This window comes from Epargyreus clarus, unplaced genomic scaffold (assembly GCF_041222505.1).
Source record: "Epargyreus clarus isolate Ecla_fem2 unplaced genomic scaffold, WU_Ecla_fem_2.2 ptg000005l, whole genome shotgun sequence".
Lineage (NCBI taxonomy): Eukaryota > Metazoa > Arthropoda > Insecta > Lepidoptera > Hesperiidae > Epargyreus > Epargyreus clarus.
In genome coordinates, this window is record NW_027332213.1 from 8850462 (window position 1) to 8864658 (window position 14197).

Sequence of the window (14197 nt, forward strand, 5' to 3'; positions counted from 1 at the left end):
GAAGGACGTGCAGATCAAATTACTATCGGGCCGTGAGCGACTCTTTGATGAATTAGGTTTCCTTGGGCGGCATCGTTGATCGCTTTGCGCCAGACTGGCTTGGACGCACTTCATAATTTTTGTTATAAATATTTACTGGAAATTAAGCATCGTTACATTTATTATCTTTGAATCAATAGCTAATAGTTTATCATTTTGCGTTACGTTTGTGCAGTGCGACTATTTATGACTATAAAATAAAAACAGTACAAAAAGTGCAATATGAATTCATTTATTTCTCTTCAAACATTATAGTAACAACTTGCTTTACATTTCAATAAAAACTAAACCGTTACCACTTTAATATTACGATCAATGATTATATCAAGTCAGAATCCGCTTTTTGATTAAATTTACACCTATTTATTCTACTGCCAGATTTATTCACAACTTTTAAGACACAATGCAAAAACATTGTTACGTTACAAAAAGCCGTAATGAATATTTGATAGATGTCGTTCAGCGTTAACAATATACAATTTGTTATCGAGATTCGGAGTGAAGATACATTTTTACAATAAAATCTATATAAGTAATACCGTTGGGTACGAGGTGGACGACGCAATGAGACGTGGACCGTTACGAACATTGTGTATGGAACGTGAGCGTAACGTAATACGGAGGCTATATTGTTGCCACCGCTAACAAAAAACTATTTAAGAACTAATACAATTTGATTGAGAAGCTTTTTCACGAAATCAAATTTGATTTTAGAAGATGCTTAAATTATCGTTCTTCAGATAATTAAACTCATTAAAATACCTTACTCTAGCTAGATGCATTAAGTCACAATTAAAATTTATATGTACAAATAAACGACAGGAACTTCGAGGGTATATAAAGCGCATGCACATCTCATAAAAATAATAAGAATGCGTACCCTACTCACAAGATGCAGTCATGATTGTGCAATGAAACGTTAAAAATGTTGTAATACATTTCGTAGTATTTGTAGAGCTTAATCTTGAAAGTTAAAGGGCAATCGCATATCCATTAATATGAGTCGTTTTGAAGTTAACGTCCTCAGATAGACATCGTAATTGTTTCACCTTTTCACACAGCTGAGACTCGTAATTAAGCAGTTAGTCTTTTTAATTGCAAACACGTAGCTTAATGTCTGTGAAAATGATGCAAAAGAATATTATCTAAAAGTCGGCGTTTTTCTTATTTTACTCTAAATAATAATAGCATTGTCTGTTTTTTACATTATTTTGCAGACTGAAGTATTTTTATTGATCGTTATTATTTTATTGTTGCAGATAACGAATGTTGCCACGGTCTCCGAGCCATTACACGATGCGGATTTTATTAAGTTTAGTGGTGATGGTGTGTGCTGTGGAAGCTGCTAAGAAATTCGAAGGAACGCTGAGATCAGCAGCGGAAGCACCGCCTCAGGACAACTTGGCGGTGGAATCAGTTCCTATCGAACCAGCTGTAGTAGATGCTCCTCAAGAGTATAAAAATCCAGGAGCTCCACCTCCTGTTAAAACAGCACCAGAAGAGACACCCGAGGAGCCACAACCACCAGCTCCCGTTCCAGAGACCGCTTCAGGTGGAATTCCACCATCAGCTCCTAGTGGCATCTCCGCTCCGTCTGCACCCGCGAATTCACTCGAGGAATGTGATCCCGAAATGATTGGATTTGAGCTTGTAACCGGGTAAATACAACTGTGTTTCAATTACTCGAAAAAATATTAATATACTTTACATAGCTTTACAAGAGGTAGTGGAATTATTTTTTTTATCTTTAAGTTACGCTTCTGATAAAATGCTAATCTCAAGATAGCAAATTCTATTAATACGGTTAGAGAAGTGCCTGGCAAGTGATACCCAGAGCTTTAATCGGTGCTATAAGAGTATTATTCCCACTTTCATAACATCTGAATAAAGGTATTTAACAGATCATTTTTTTTACGGATTGGTTAGCATGAAAATTTCCATAGAATTTGTTATTTAGTTCAATTTACCGATTTTTAAATTCGATTGATATTTTTACTTTGCAAATGACCACGGATAGTAGTATTTTTGAGTGCATGTGTATCTTTGTTTCGCAGCCCAAACGGCTTGACAAATTTAAGAATCATGAGATATAGTTTGAGTGACATAGACTATATTTTCAACCAGCCGGATTTTTTGCTGCTATAATAATTACGTTCCTTTATTATTTGCTCAGATACGTGTTCTCGGCACCATCGCACATTCTCGACGACATCCCCGGCACTCTGATGTTGACCGACTGCCTCGAGCAGTGCCAGGCCAACGACACCTGCCGGGCGGTCAATTATGAAACAGGACTATGCGTGCTCTTCAGTTCCGATGCTGACCAATTGCCTGGTGAGATTTTTATATAATTTTCGGTCAATATACTGACTAGTAGACACAGCTATATTGACAAAACAAATCAACTATACAGAGCAACTTTAGACATCTTTCCGTTATTAAAATAAAAATTCTACTCGAATTGCTTACATACTGCTGTGGGCAATAATCTTATTTCATTAATCTTCGTATTCATTTAGATCTTACAATATAGCGATAATTATTCAGCAAAAAATAATTCTAATGAGACTACTCGCATATTCAAATGTTTTTTCTACAAGCTACAATTGAAAACAATGTTAGTGGCAGTAGCGTAATAAAACAAAAAATGTGGAACGAAAACCTATATAAACCGGTTTATTACCCCCATACCGTTTAACAGGTGGCAATGCAATGATTATAATAACGCTCTCGTTAGCCCGACTTCGAGGCGCGACCGTATAAACAAGCGAGGCGTTCCTATTTTTTACTGCATCTCATAATTTGAATGCCAATAACGGCATGACTGTGCTAACTCATCGAATATTTATTGATAAAAAATGAATCTTGAGTGAGTATTATTAAACTTAGTAGGCTACGCCTTGACCTCATAATTAGCATTCATACAAAGGCGGGGAATGAACGGAACTTAATAAACACGTGCAATGTAATAGAGCTATAATACTTTCATTGTTATTGATGTTATTGGCTTCACGTGTTATTCAAAGGCAACTAATGTTTTCAAAGCGAACACAACTGGCTTTTGAAGTTGAGTATTGGTTGAGTTAATGTGATTACTATTATTCATAGACACATAAAAGGTCTAGTCGGAATTATAAGTGTTAAAATAATCACGTGTTTCGTTGTAATACATTACCTATACCTTTCCTCGAGCGTAGTATTAAGGAACGTGTCCCATGTTTCCTTATGGATTTCTAATGCATGTATTTAGCATTTAGATTAACGATATGTAGACACTAGACGGGGATCCATGTAAAAGTTTAATGGAAAGAGCTATATCTAATTCCTGTTTGCATGGACGATGTAATCAAATAGATTCTTAGGGGGTAATTATTTAGAATTAATAAATCTAGAATCTCATCAAGATGTTGTTCCTGTATCTGCAGATAGAGGATCAACAACATCGTAATTAAGATCTAAATGACTGATGTATTTCCAGAATTTCTTGTAGTTTTGCTGTAATTATAGTTCATCAACTTGATTTTGATTACCTTCCTTTGAATATACGAATTTTTAAGTATCGAGTAGTCTCGCTGCCTGGGTATTAATAAAATAGTTAAGTGACCTTAATCTATCCAGATGGATATATTATTATATATTATAATATAGATATATTATTGTAAGACTCTTGGTCGTCTATTTGAGGATCATGCAAAAACTCTTAGATAGATTTTGATGGAACTTGTAAAGTAATAAGTTTGTATGCCATTTTACAGTCAAAGACTCTAGTCCATACGTCAGAAGTTTCCAAACTTATTTGAATATATTTTTATTGATTTATTTGTCTTATAGGAGCACTCACCAAGTCCCAGTTCCCCGTATTCACAATCTACGCCCAAAAGTCCTGTTTGGGTGTGAGGCCGTGTGAACGTGCGTGGTGCTTCGACCGTGTACGTGGTTACCACCTTAAAGGGAAGGGCAAGAAGACACACACCGTCGGATCGAGACAAATGTGTTTGGACCTCTGTCTCGGCGAAAATGAATTCGTTTGCAGGTAAATAGTTTTATTATATGCGTAGATAATAAATATACAATGAGCTGATCTTAAGGATAATTAGGATGTATTTATTATGATTGCACTTTATGCTCTAATCATAATGGAAACGAGAAATAACGTCAGTAAAATAGCTTTAGTATTGGTAGTTAGTATTCTAATACATGTAAGCTGATGGTATTTTATGCAATACTTATTCCATACAGTAACAAGGAAGTTTATACAGCTAGGCTCAGATTATAGGTAAGATTTATATTACACGTTGCGTTGTATCTGGAACCGATTCAATTCAATACGCAGGGAACCGGTGAAATAACCGCATTAGTTTTGAACATCACGTTTGCAGTATAGTACAATTTGCGAGCTCATCGGTATCAAATACTAACGGCACATTGCAAATATCATTACATCTAAATATCTGATGCTTTTTACATCCGCCTTTGAAAATAGAATAAAAACAAATTGAATAAGTCCTAGGCAGTCTAATTAACTACGTGTCGGACACTCAGTCGTTTGCAATCACAAATTTGTTTTGCGTTCTCATGCTGACATTATTACGATAATGATATAGAGATACTAAATTAACGTCACTTATAGTCATGCCAAAGCGTTTGTACTATTCATAAGACATAAATGTTATAATGATGGCGTTTCCCAGTGTTTATAAAACCATGAAATAGTAATAAAGTCTATAAAACAAAGATTGCCGCGTTTAGTTTATCTGTATATGCATCTGTTTACTTATTCTTGGAATAGGTTGGAATTAAAATCAGGCGATGGCAGGATAAGCATTGAAACGAAGGCACTACGTAGAGACAGTTTTAATATTTTCTTGTTTTGTAGTATATTTGTGTTTAAGGTATACTTTACTGATAATTGTATATATTAAGCAAATGTCACTCGTCTTATATGTATGTGAACTGACCCATATTTTTATAGATTAAAGGTGTATTGCTCGTCAAATCTTGAGTGACGCATAATGCTGCAGCAAGTTATTTTTTAGTAGATTATTTATTTATGTAGATTATGAAATCTTATTTAATTTTCTAAGAAGATTCTATATCCTCTCGAGACTGAATGTAAAAAAAAGAAAAAACAATGTAATTCATATAGTCATTTAACTCATAGTTAAAAATTCTATGTTCATATTTGTATTGTCAATATAATTTGCCCGTATGTTTTTAATGTATGCCGACTGAACTCCCGATATGGAAGTATCCCATCAAGATGCATGCCTCGGACAGTTTCTACATTTCTTAGAGAACATATTAGCACGTAATAGGCATTTAATTAGGGGCCAATTAAAATCCCTTTAGTGATTCCGATACCATGATAAATACAATTTCACTAGGATCAGATAAAACAACGTGCCAAAGTAAATAAGTAGATGAAACCAGGTATTCTATATGTACATCCTTTTTTATCACTTGATCGCAATTTAAATTCCAATTGGTTTTTTGTCGCAACTTTCAGTAGCACCCATGCATGTGAGATAGCACCACATTTAAACTTATCAATGCAAAAGAAAAATAAACTGTATAATTGAATCTTGTCCGTACTAATAGAATGGAAAAGTTTTGTATTTATTTCCAACATAAAATACACGCCTTGTCCATATTTTCTTTACTGCAAAGTAATAGCAGAAAAAATTAACGATTATACCGTGTAACAACGGAGGACCGCTTACGCGAGCCTGTTTTTCAATAAACTGTACAGCATGACTTAAATGTGTCCCCCGACGAGTAAAATACAAAACGGGTTGACGGATATAAATAACTTATAAGCTCGATAACGAAGTCGATCAAACTCTACCATTCATTCCGTATATGGTGAGTTTCATGGCACATCTTTGCCGGGCACCTCCGTGGATAAGTCACTCTGTACTGCTCTTTTCCTGGTAGGGTATCCATTCCGTTTCTGAGTTCTACAAACGAGCATTATATACAAAGCAGGGAGGCCAATTGCAAGGCCTACGTCTCAGGCGTCTAATGCAACAAGACACGACTGTCCTATTGTGTTTATTTCCTTGTACGGTTTTTGATATCATTAACATAAATAGTATACATGTTGAACTGACGCTTCCATTCGATTGCGCATATCTATGTCTATACGTTCAAGTGTATGTATGTCCAGTGCGACAGTTTTAGGTACATTAAATTTATTTAGAACGCATCCATTAGTTCGCAAATTTGAATAAAATAAACGATGACCAAATACGTATGTACAACGTAGAAACCTCGGCTGGGTTAGAACAGTAAGATATTATTGTGCAAAAAAATTGGTGTAGTTCGGAATTGGCTGTTTACGTATTCTTGGAGGGAGCATAACGAGGGCTGTTAGCGTGGCGTGTTACATTTTACAACATTTTCCATTATTGAGTGCCGGAGTTGAAAACAGCGATTACGGAATGGAATGCGCGTGCTCGAGGTTCGTTCGACACGTGTACCGTTCGGTACAAATCGTCGTATCTCCATTGAGGCTGGCGGGCGGCGGACTCACCCCGGGCGGCGCATCGCGATCCTCGACAGTCACGACATTTGGCAAACATTCCCCGGACGTGGCGGACGATGTGCGCCGCGGTGTGGGAGCGCCCTGCCCTATCGCTTCCTACTTTCACGATACAATAACCGATAAAGCACATATTGTTCTTCGCTCCTAGCGTTAATAAAACTATTGTATGCCGCCGTCCCGTTTAATTGGTATTAGAAAGCTATCTGATCTAGAAAATGGTTTATTATTATTATATTATCCGTTGCCCGCGGTGTAGCCGCGCTATGCCAAGTTCCAAGGACCAATATTATCCCACAGGATCCAATTTCTGATATAATTTACTGAGCTCATGTTTTCTAAAATATCCTCATTAAATTTTATATTACTTTCATTCTTATGGTGTGTCGATCGATTCATCCATTCGTTAACCCTTATAAGGTCATATCTGGACATATGTAGGTTTGCCCTAGAAAGAACGGTTTTACCATAGCCACCGCGTTGGCTGTCGGTGTCGTGTGTTGGTGACCACAATAGAGGAGAAATATTGCAATGAGACGTTTTTGCACTTCTCTACCCTTGTATATCGTAAACGGGGACATTGCTTAACCAAGAAATATATAAATATTTAAGAGTACAAATTACTATTGAATACTGGTAGTTATAATAATACTAGTATGTGTATAACTAAGATGGTGAGATAAGGTAAATATTTACGCGGATACTTTTAACATCACATTAAAATCAACAAGGTGCTTAAAAGTAACTTTCAAGTCTATTTTATTGCACGAAATAAAATAAATTTAATTCCCACATAAATAATTTAATTTAATAGTGTTAACCTAATTCACTAGGACCACCAAAGAAGTTATAAATAAACGTGTATACCAGGCGGTTCTTCAGGCCAGTAGTTTGTGGTTGAAACACCATGTTTAAAATGTAGGTGTTGATTATTGCGGTTGAGATTTGGTTTTTATTAAGAACAAATAATAATGTCTATTCACTATGAGTATTTATATAAAAAGTTTAAGCCATATAAATGAATGTCATGTCATAATGACTTAACTCGATGAACAAATATTAACCTAAATACTTACGAGACGACAAAAAACCTGTTCTTATACGAAAGATGTTCTTATTTGCTGTAATAACTTTTCGAAGTCTAACATATATCTATATATGTACTAGTATTATACATATGCATTGAAAATTTATTAAATAGAGCCATAATAACCCAAGACGTAGTAGTGGATATCTGTCTATTATGGATTTTAAATATTAGTATGTCCTTCTTTGGACAAAGGAATGTAAGTAATTACCGGGTACATCTTCTGAAACTAAAAACAATTATTTCATCGTAAAATTTAACACTTATCTATGAAAAAGTACATGACATGTTAGTACATCGCTATTTTCATCCATTAATGGGTAAATAAATTTCAATAATAACGCTTCGCTAGCTCTGAAATTATATTTTTCCTGTGATTAGAACATGAATGAGCGAGCGTTGGCACCGGCTGCCGTAATAAGGGGTAGGTTTAGTACCTACATCGTTAGTATATGTATCGGCCATAAGAAAACTATTACGAGCAATTCTTAGTTGATGCAATTATTATGCTATAAAGCGTTGCGTTTCGTTGAACAACATCATCTAACGCATACGCGTGCATAAGCACGTATAATGAAGGAATTTAAGCTACTTTTGAGTAATGTCTTTAGCTAAGCGATACATTACGTACCTACTTACATTTTAAGTATATAAAACGGTATTTTAGCTCTTTGGATTTCATAACTCTATTCGTCTTTGATAAAACAAGAGTTCCTACATTTAAAACTACAGTTCCTACAGGGAGTATCCATCTATTGTAGATTTTTAACAATGTAATTACCGAGTAAATAATATCATCATTTCATCCCCATTCAAAATTAACGTTAACAAAATAACCAACAGACAAATAAAAAACCTAATCTTTGAGTTTTAAAATCGAAATCGAAAATAAATAATGCATGATAAATACATATCTACATAAAAATGTGATAGAAATTGTAATAATCGATAACGATTCTTATAAGTGACCCGTCTGAGTTCCTTCGGCATTCTATCATAGCCGGTAAGAGCAAAGTTGTTTCCCATTATTCCAGACACCGATGTTTTAAATAGTAATCTAAACATGATTTACAATATCGACGCCGCCGATCCTTTATGAAAATGTGTTCCTTCAGGTTAGAAGGTCATCTGATCAGGACCGATTGTAAATCAAGAGAAAATATTGAGAGAGATGCTCACAGATAATATAGTTCTTGTGTGGGTGGTCACTATAAAGTAACACAAAAGGGCCCACAGGTCAAAGTTACACAACAAACCAGCAATAAAACCAGTTCATATTCATGCGCTATTGCTTGCATTATGTATGATTTAAATGTAATTGCTTGCAGCTCATAATCTGAATTAAGTTTTGTGCTAAGATTATAAGTGAGACAGACTTAAATATAATAGCAGCATATAATAGCATTTTCAGAGTGTGTTACGTTTTCTATGAAAACTGATTCTTGGGAATGTGTCTATTAAATCAAGCTTTCCTTTGTATTCAAAAAATAATGCGCAAAGAACACTTTCTGCGTGATTAGCAATACTCTTACACGGAAAGTGTTCTTTATACACGGCTCATTCTACTTACATGCATTATTTTATAATTCACTACAATATTATGAATTCAACATAGAGACGGAATACTTAGGAAAAACGTTCAATTATGGGGTTAACACCTTGGGAAAGTTCACACAGTGATATGAAAAGAAACGACCATTAAACATGTTTAACATTGTTGCAGATCGGCCAACTACAACAATAAAACCGGAGATTGCGTCTTATCAAACATGGACCGTATTACTTTGGCAGGCACTAATGCTTTTCAACCAAATGAAGGTACGTAGACGGACATTCGGGTCGTTATGGACAATAAAAAATTAGCAATTTTAATCTAAATTCTACCTTCTATTCCAGACACTGACTATTTGGAAAACAATTGCGTCGAGGAGCCAACAAAATTGTGCGAATTCAAGAAAATGGGCGGACGCATTTTGAAGACTGTTGACTCAGTGTACCAAGACGTTCCGACCGTAGAGGAATGCCGTGAATTATGTCTTAACTCGCCCTTCCGTTGCCACTCTTACGATCATGGCGACACTGGTGACCATGTTTGCCGCCTGTCTCATCATTCTAAAGCAACACTGGCTGATATTCAGGTCTATTATTCGAAATAAATTCAATAATTTAATATAAAATAAATTTATTTATCGAAAATTTGTAAATGAATGTTTTTGTTTACAGGATCCTTATTTGGAAGTACCCGAAGCCGCTACATACGAACTTTCTTCTTGCTACAACGTTTCTATTGACTGCCGTGCTGGTGACATGGTAGCGCGCATTCAAACTTCGAAATTATTTGATGGAAAAATTTACGCTAAGGGCAGCCCGAACTCGTGTGTCACCGACGTCAAGCAAAGTCTTGAGTTTGAATTACACATGGGATATAATAATATCGAATGCAATGTGAAGCAAAATGGACTCGGCAGGTAATAACCACATTAATGCACTTCATATTTTTATATGGTTTTATTATTATGATTTTATATGCAAGAAATTGCATTCAATTTTGGTCTCTCTTTATGTACAGGTATTTAAATGATGTCGTCATTCAGCACCACGACACGATCGTGACATCCTCTGATCTCGGATTAGCTGTAACTTGTCAATACGACTTGACAAACAAGACGGTAGCTAATGAAGTAGACCTAGGTATCATAGGCGACATCGCAACGGGACTCTCGGAGGAGGTTATTGTCGACTCACCCAACGTAGCAATGAGAATTACAGACAGAAATGGCGACGATACCATTGTTTCCGCTGAAGTCGGTGATCCCTTGGTAAATAATTTGACCTTCACCAAACGTTTCTTTCTTAGTGTGTCGGAAACTCCATTTTATAATATTTTATATTATTTACAGGCTCTCAAATTTGAAATTATTGACCAGAACTCGCCATTCGAAATATTCGTCCGAGAACTTGTGGCTATGGATGGCGTTGACTCAAGTGAAATCACTCTCATCGATAGCTTCGGTTGTCCCACTGACCATTTCATTATGGGCCCGCTCTTCAAATCGACACCCAATGGCAAAGTAAGAAATTCTGTTAACTTTTTAAACATATTAAAACAATCGTCTTTTTCTGTCTTAACGTTTAACTTAAATGTTTTAATTTCTTCTGTAACAAGTTTAATATATGAAAAATATTAATTTTCAGATGCTGTTATCAAACTTCGATGCCTTCAAATTCCCGTCATCGGAGGTCGTTCAGTTCCGTGCCCTTGTGACACCTTGCATGCCAACATGCGAACCAGTTCAATGTGACGGCGGACCAAATGAGCTGAGATCTGTCGCATCATACGGCCGTAGGAAGAGGCGTTCTACTCCAGCGGCACCTACCGATGACATGCTTCTCGTACAAACCATCCAGATTACTGATAAATTCGGCTTTGACAAACAACGTGCTAAGAACGTCACTGAAGATTCAGTATTCGTAAGGGAGGCCGACTTAACTTGTGTCAATGCAGCGGGTGCAATGTTAGCTGCTGCGGCCTTCCTAGCAGCTCAACTAGTCGTACTCGCTGCTTGGACCTGCAGTTGGCAGCGACGACGTGCCGCAGCCAAGGCAGCAGAACTCCTTCCTGGACCCAATGCTCCCTCAGCCCTCTGCAAAGTATACGATGCTAGTTTCTCGCGTGCGCACCAGAGGCACTTCTGAGTAGATATAAGCATGTCAACGTGATCAGCGTTCGCAATAGTAGTATACTCCATTAGAATAAATACCCCCGTCGAGTCCTAGCTCCAGAGGTCGTCGTAGATTGCCAGTGTGATACGTCCACCTTTTTCAGAGTATAAGACGACGATAGCGGTTATTAATGATAAAGTCCGAGCGCTCCCGCGCCTGCTGCTACGTACGGGCATAAGGCGCGGTAAGCACGACACGGAGACGGGGACGACCACAAGAGCGTGCATGCATGAGGATGGATGAGAGTGCAACACATAATGTTTGTATCGAGTGCTTGTAATGAGTGGGTACGCTCGCTTGTCCCCTTCGCCGTCGCCGCCGCCGGGACCGTGGCCGTGTGTCGTTATCAAGATCACGTCGCTCATTCGTTCACTTTACGCCGCTCGGATGTTCTTTTTAGGAAGTCCGATAACGTATTGTACCATATTTTAAAAGTAGTTTAAGCCTGATTTAATGATAGTGATAGGTAAAAAGTAACATTTCTGTACCTTCTAAGTAGATAACCGAACGTGCGACCTAAGTCAAGAAACGATGGATTGACGGCCGTCCCGACATCGTAATTTATTCAATTTAGTTTAGTTTCATTTTATATAATTTATGTTCGATTTCGAATTATACCTATATTATAAATTCTTAACATAAACTAATAGATGCTTATGACATAAAAATACTATCTTCTACGTTTAGAAATGTGTTATGACGCTAGTGCCTTATTCAGAGTTTGTTATAACATAATCCTGAAATTTTATGTACTAATTTCAACCGTCCAAAATGTCATTACCTGCAATAAATTTTTTAAAACATTTATCTGTGACTTTTATTTTTAATGTTACTACAAAAGTTCTTCTTTGATTATATTTAATTAAGATCCATCAATAGTATAGTAATAGTATCGGAAATGGACGTTTTACGCACGCTTCGCGTGCGCAAAACCCCCATTTCCTACCCCGTAATATAAAATTTTATACAACACGCGGACGAAAAATGTTTTTCTGACTCGTGTGATTGCAGTCCTCGCCTGCGGCTCGGCTTGCAAACTCACACTTGTCAGAAAAAAATTTTTCGTCCTCGTATTGTAATGTACTATTCTTAAACACATCAAAACATGTTGTGCACTGCTATCCACATTACATTAAATTCTTGAATAATTTGTAGCAATTGATGGTTTCAACATTAAATATGTTTTATAGGAATTCTGGCTGTAAAGTATGCAGAGGTTTGAAAAAGAAAACAAAAGAATAATTGAAACAGAGCTTCAAAATATAGCAAGGTTTTGAAATCTACATGGGAAATCTTTACTCCTCGAATCAATTATTTCTAGCTACATTTACTCAACACCACACTTAACTCTACAAATAAACAAAGCTATATTTGTTGCACTAAATCACAATAAATTTAACTATACGCATTGTAGAAATATTAAGAAAAGTAAATGCTTAATTCAAGTATACTCCTACTCAAAGTAAACAGATGAAAGTAAAATTTTAAATTTAATAATATTTAAACTCATGGTTGTGTACCAAGTACAAAATAATCATGTTATTTAATAAAATGTGAACTTCGAGAAAATATTATTATTTTGGCGATTACGCACCGTAGGCATACATTCATTTTTCTCACAAATGAACTTACAAAATATATATAGAAAATTGATCTATGCGTATAAAAAGCATAAATCCAAAACCTAATGTCAATGACACAAAGTCAAATATCTGTAGAAAGTACCTTCACAGGTGTTGTATGTTCAGCATTAGGTAGGAATATTTACTCAGCATAACATTGACCTTTCAAGCCTGTTATATAAATCCAACAGCTTGTTAGCTCAAAGTATTTCCTTTAAAGTTGTTTGTTTATGTTAAGGTGGAACGGCCAGTCCAATTTAAACTGAACAATTCGTATCACGAATAAGAAATCATGCACACTATTACCCAACTCAACAATAGTTCAATGATTTATGAGTCATTTTTTGAATTACTGCACTCTAACAACGCTCTAGTACTTGTATCGAAAAATCGTGAGGGAAATTGCACATTGTCTCAGTGTGTGAAATGTGGAGGGTAATCGCTGGTAGGGTTGGCTTTTCTCAAATTGAGAAAATGTATGTTTTTATTAAATAGAAGAAGTAGATAGGATTGGATGAATTGGAGGTTGGCCACAGATGCGTTGTTACCCATGAGTTCAAATTTAGAATACGTCACATAAGTATACACACTCAATACTGCTTTTACAGGGTAAACTTAGGATGTAGCGGTGGTACTTACCAAACACCACGAAATTCTGTCACCTTTACCGATGAACAATAACATCAACATACGCAGACAAATAAAGCAATATATTTTAATTTCTATTTCAATCATATATCAATACGACACCACAAAATTGAAGAACCGAAAATTAAGATTAAGTTATGTTTCTTCATCGTAACTTTCCATTGGTAATAACTAATAACCTTGAAGTCTAATCTTAACCCCAAAGGAAGGGCGTTATAATAGTAGATACAAGAGTATAAGTAGAGCGATTATTATTTCATAAAAAAATCAGTAATGAATTACAGAAACACTGATGTACACTGGAGAAGACTTGACGGCTAAGCGCTTGAAAAATAAGTGCTGCATTCAAATGCAATTAACATAAATAATAATTATTACAATAAGTAATTTATAATGCGCTTACTTTAAAAACATTCAGACAGAATAGGAAAATTGAAAATATTGTATTAACAAGATAATAACCTTGTTAGACAAGAGTTCGTAACACAACGTACTTATATAAAGCATACCTAACAAGTATGTGAACAATACGTGCCG

The 14197-nt window shown here is 35.9% G+C and overlaps 2 protein-coding genes across 3 annotated transcripts in view; one reads left to right on the forward strand and one right to left on the reverse strand.

The window, feature by feature from the left end:
* Nucleotides 1-12197, forward strand: part of neo (ZP and PAN domain-containing protein neyo) — a 57374-nt gene extending 45177 nt beyond the window's left edge. The window contains exons 3-11 of the mRNA XM_073073089.1: nucleotides 1299-1697; nucleotides 2213-2373; nucleotides 3871-4072; nucleotides 9391-9485; nucleotides 9564-9805; nucleotides 9891-10135; nucleotides 10237-10486; nucleotides 10568-10738; nucleotides 10863-12197. Coding sequence (XP_072929190.1) covers nucleotides 1306-1697; nucleotides 2213-2373; nucleotides 3871-4072; nucleotides 9391-9485; nucleotides 9564-9805; nucleotides 9891-10135; nucleotides 10237-10486; nucleotides 10568-10738; nucleotides 10863-11363 — 2259 coding nt within the window. The 5' untranslated portion in view covers nucleotides 1299-1305 and the 3' untranslated portion in view covers nucleotides 11364-12197. The remainder of the gene's footprint in view (nucleotides 1-1298; nucleotides 1698-2212; nucleotides 2374-3870; nucleotides 4073-9390; nucleotides 9486-9563; nucleotides 9806-9890; nucleotides 10136-10236; nucleotides 10487-10567; nucleotides 10739-10862) is intronic.
* Nucleotides 1-14197, reverse strand: part of Atg16 (Autophagy-related 16) — a 191302-nt gene that overhangs the window by 151266 nt on the left and 25839 nt on the right. The gene's annotated exons all lie outside the window — the stretch shown is intronic.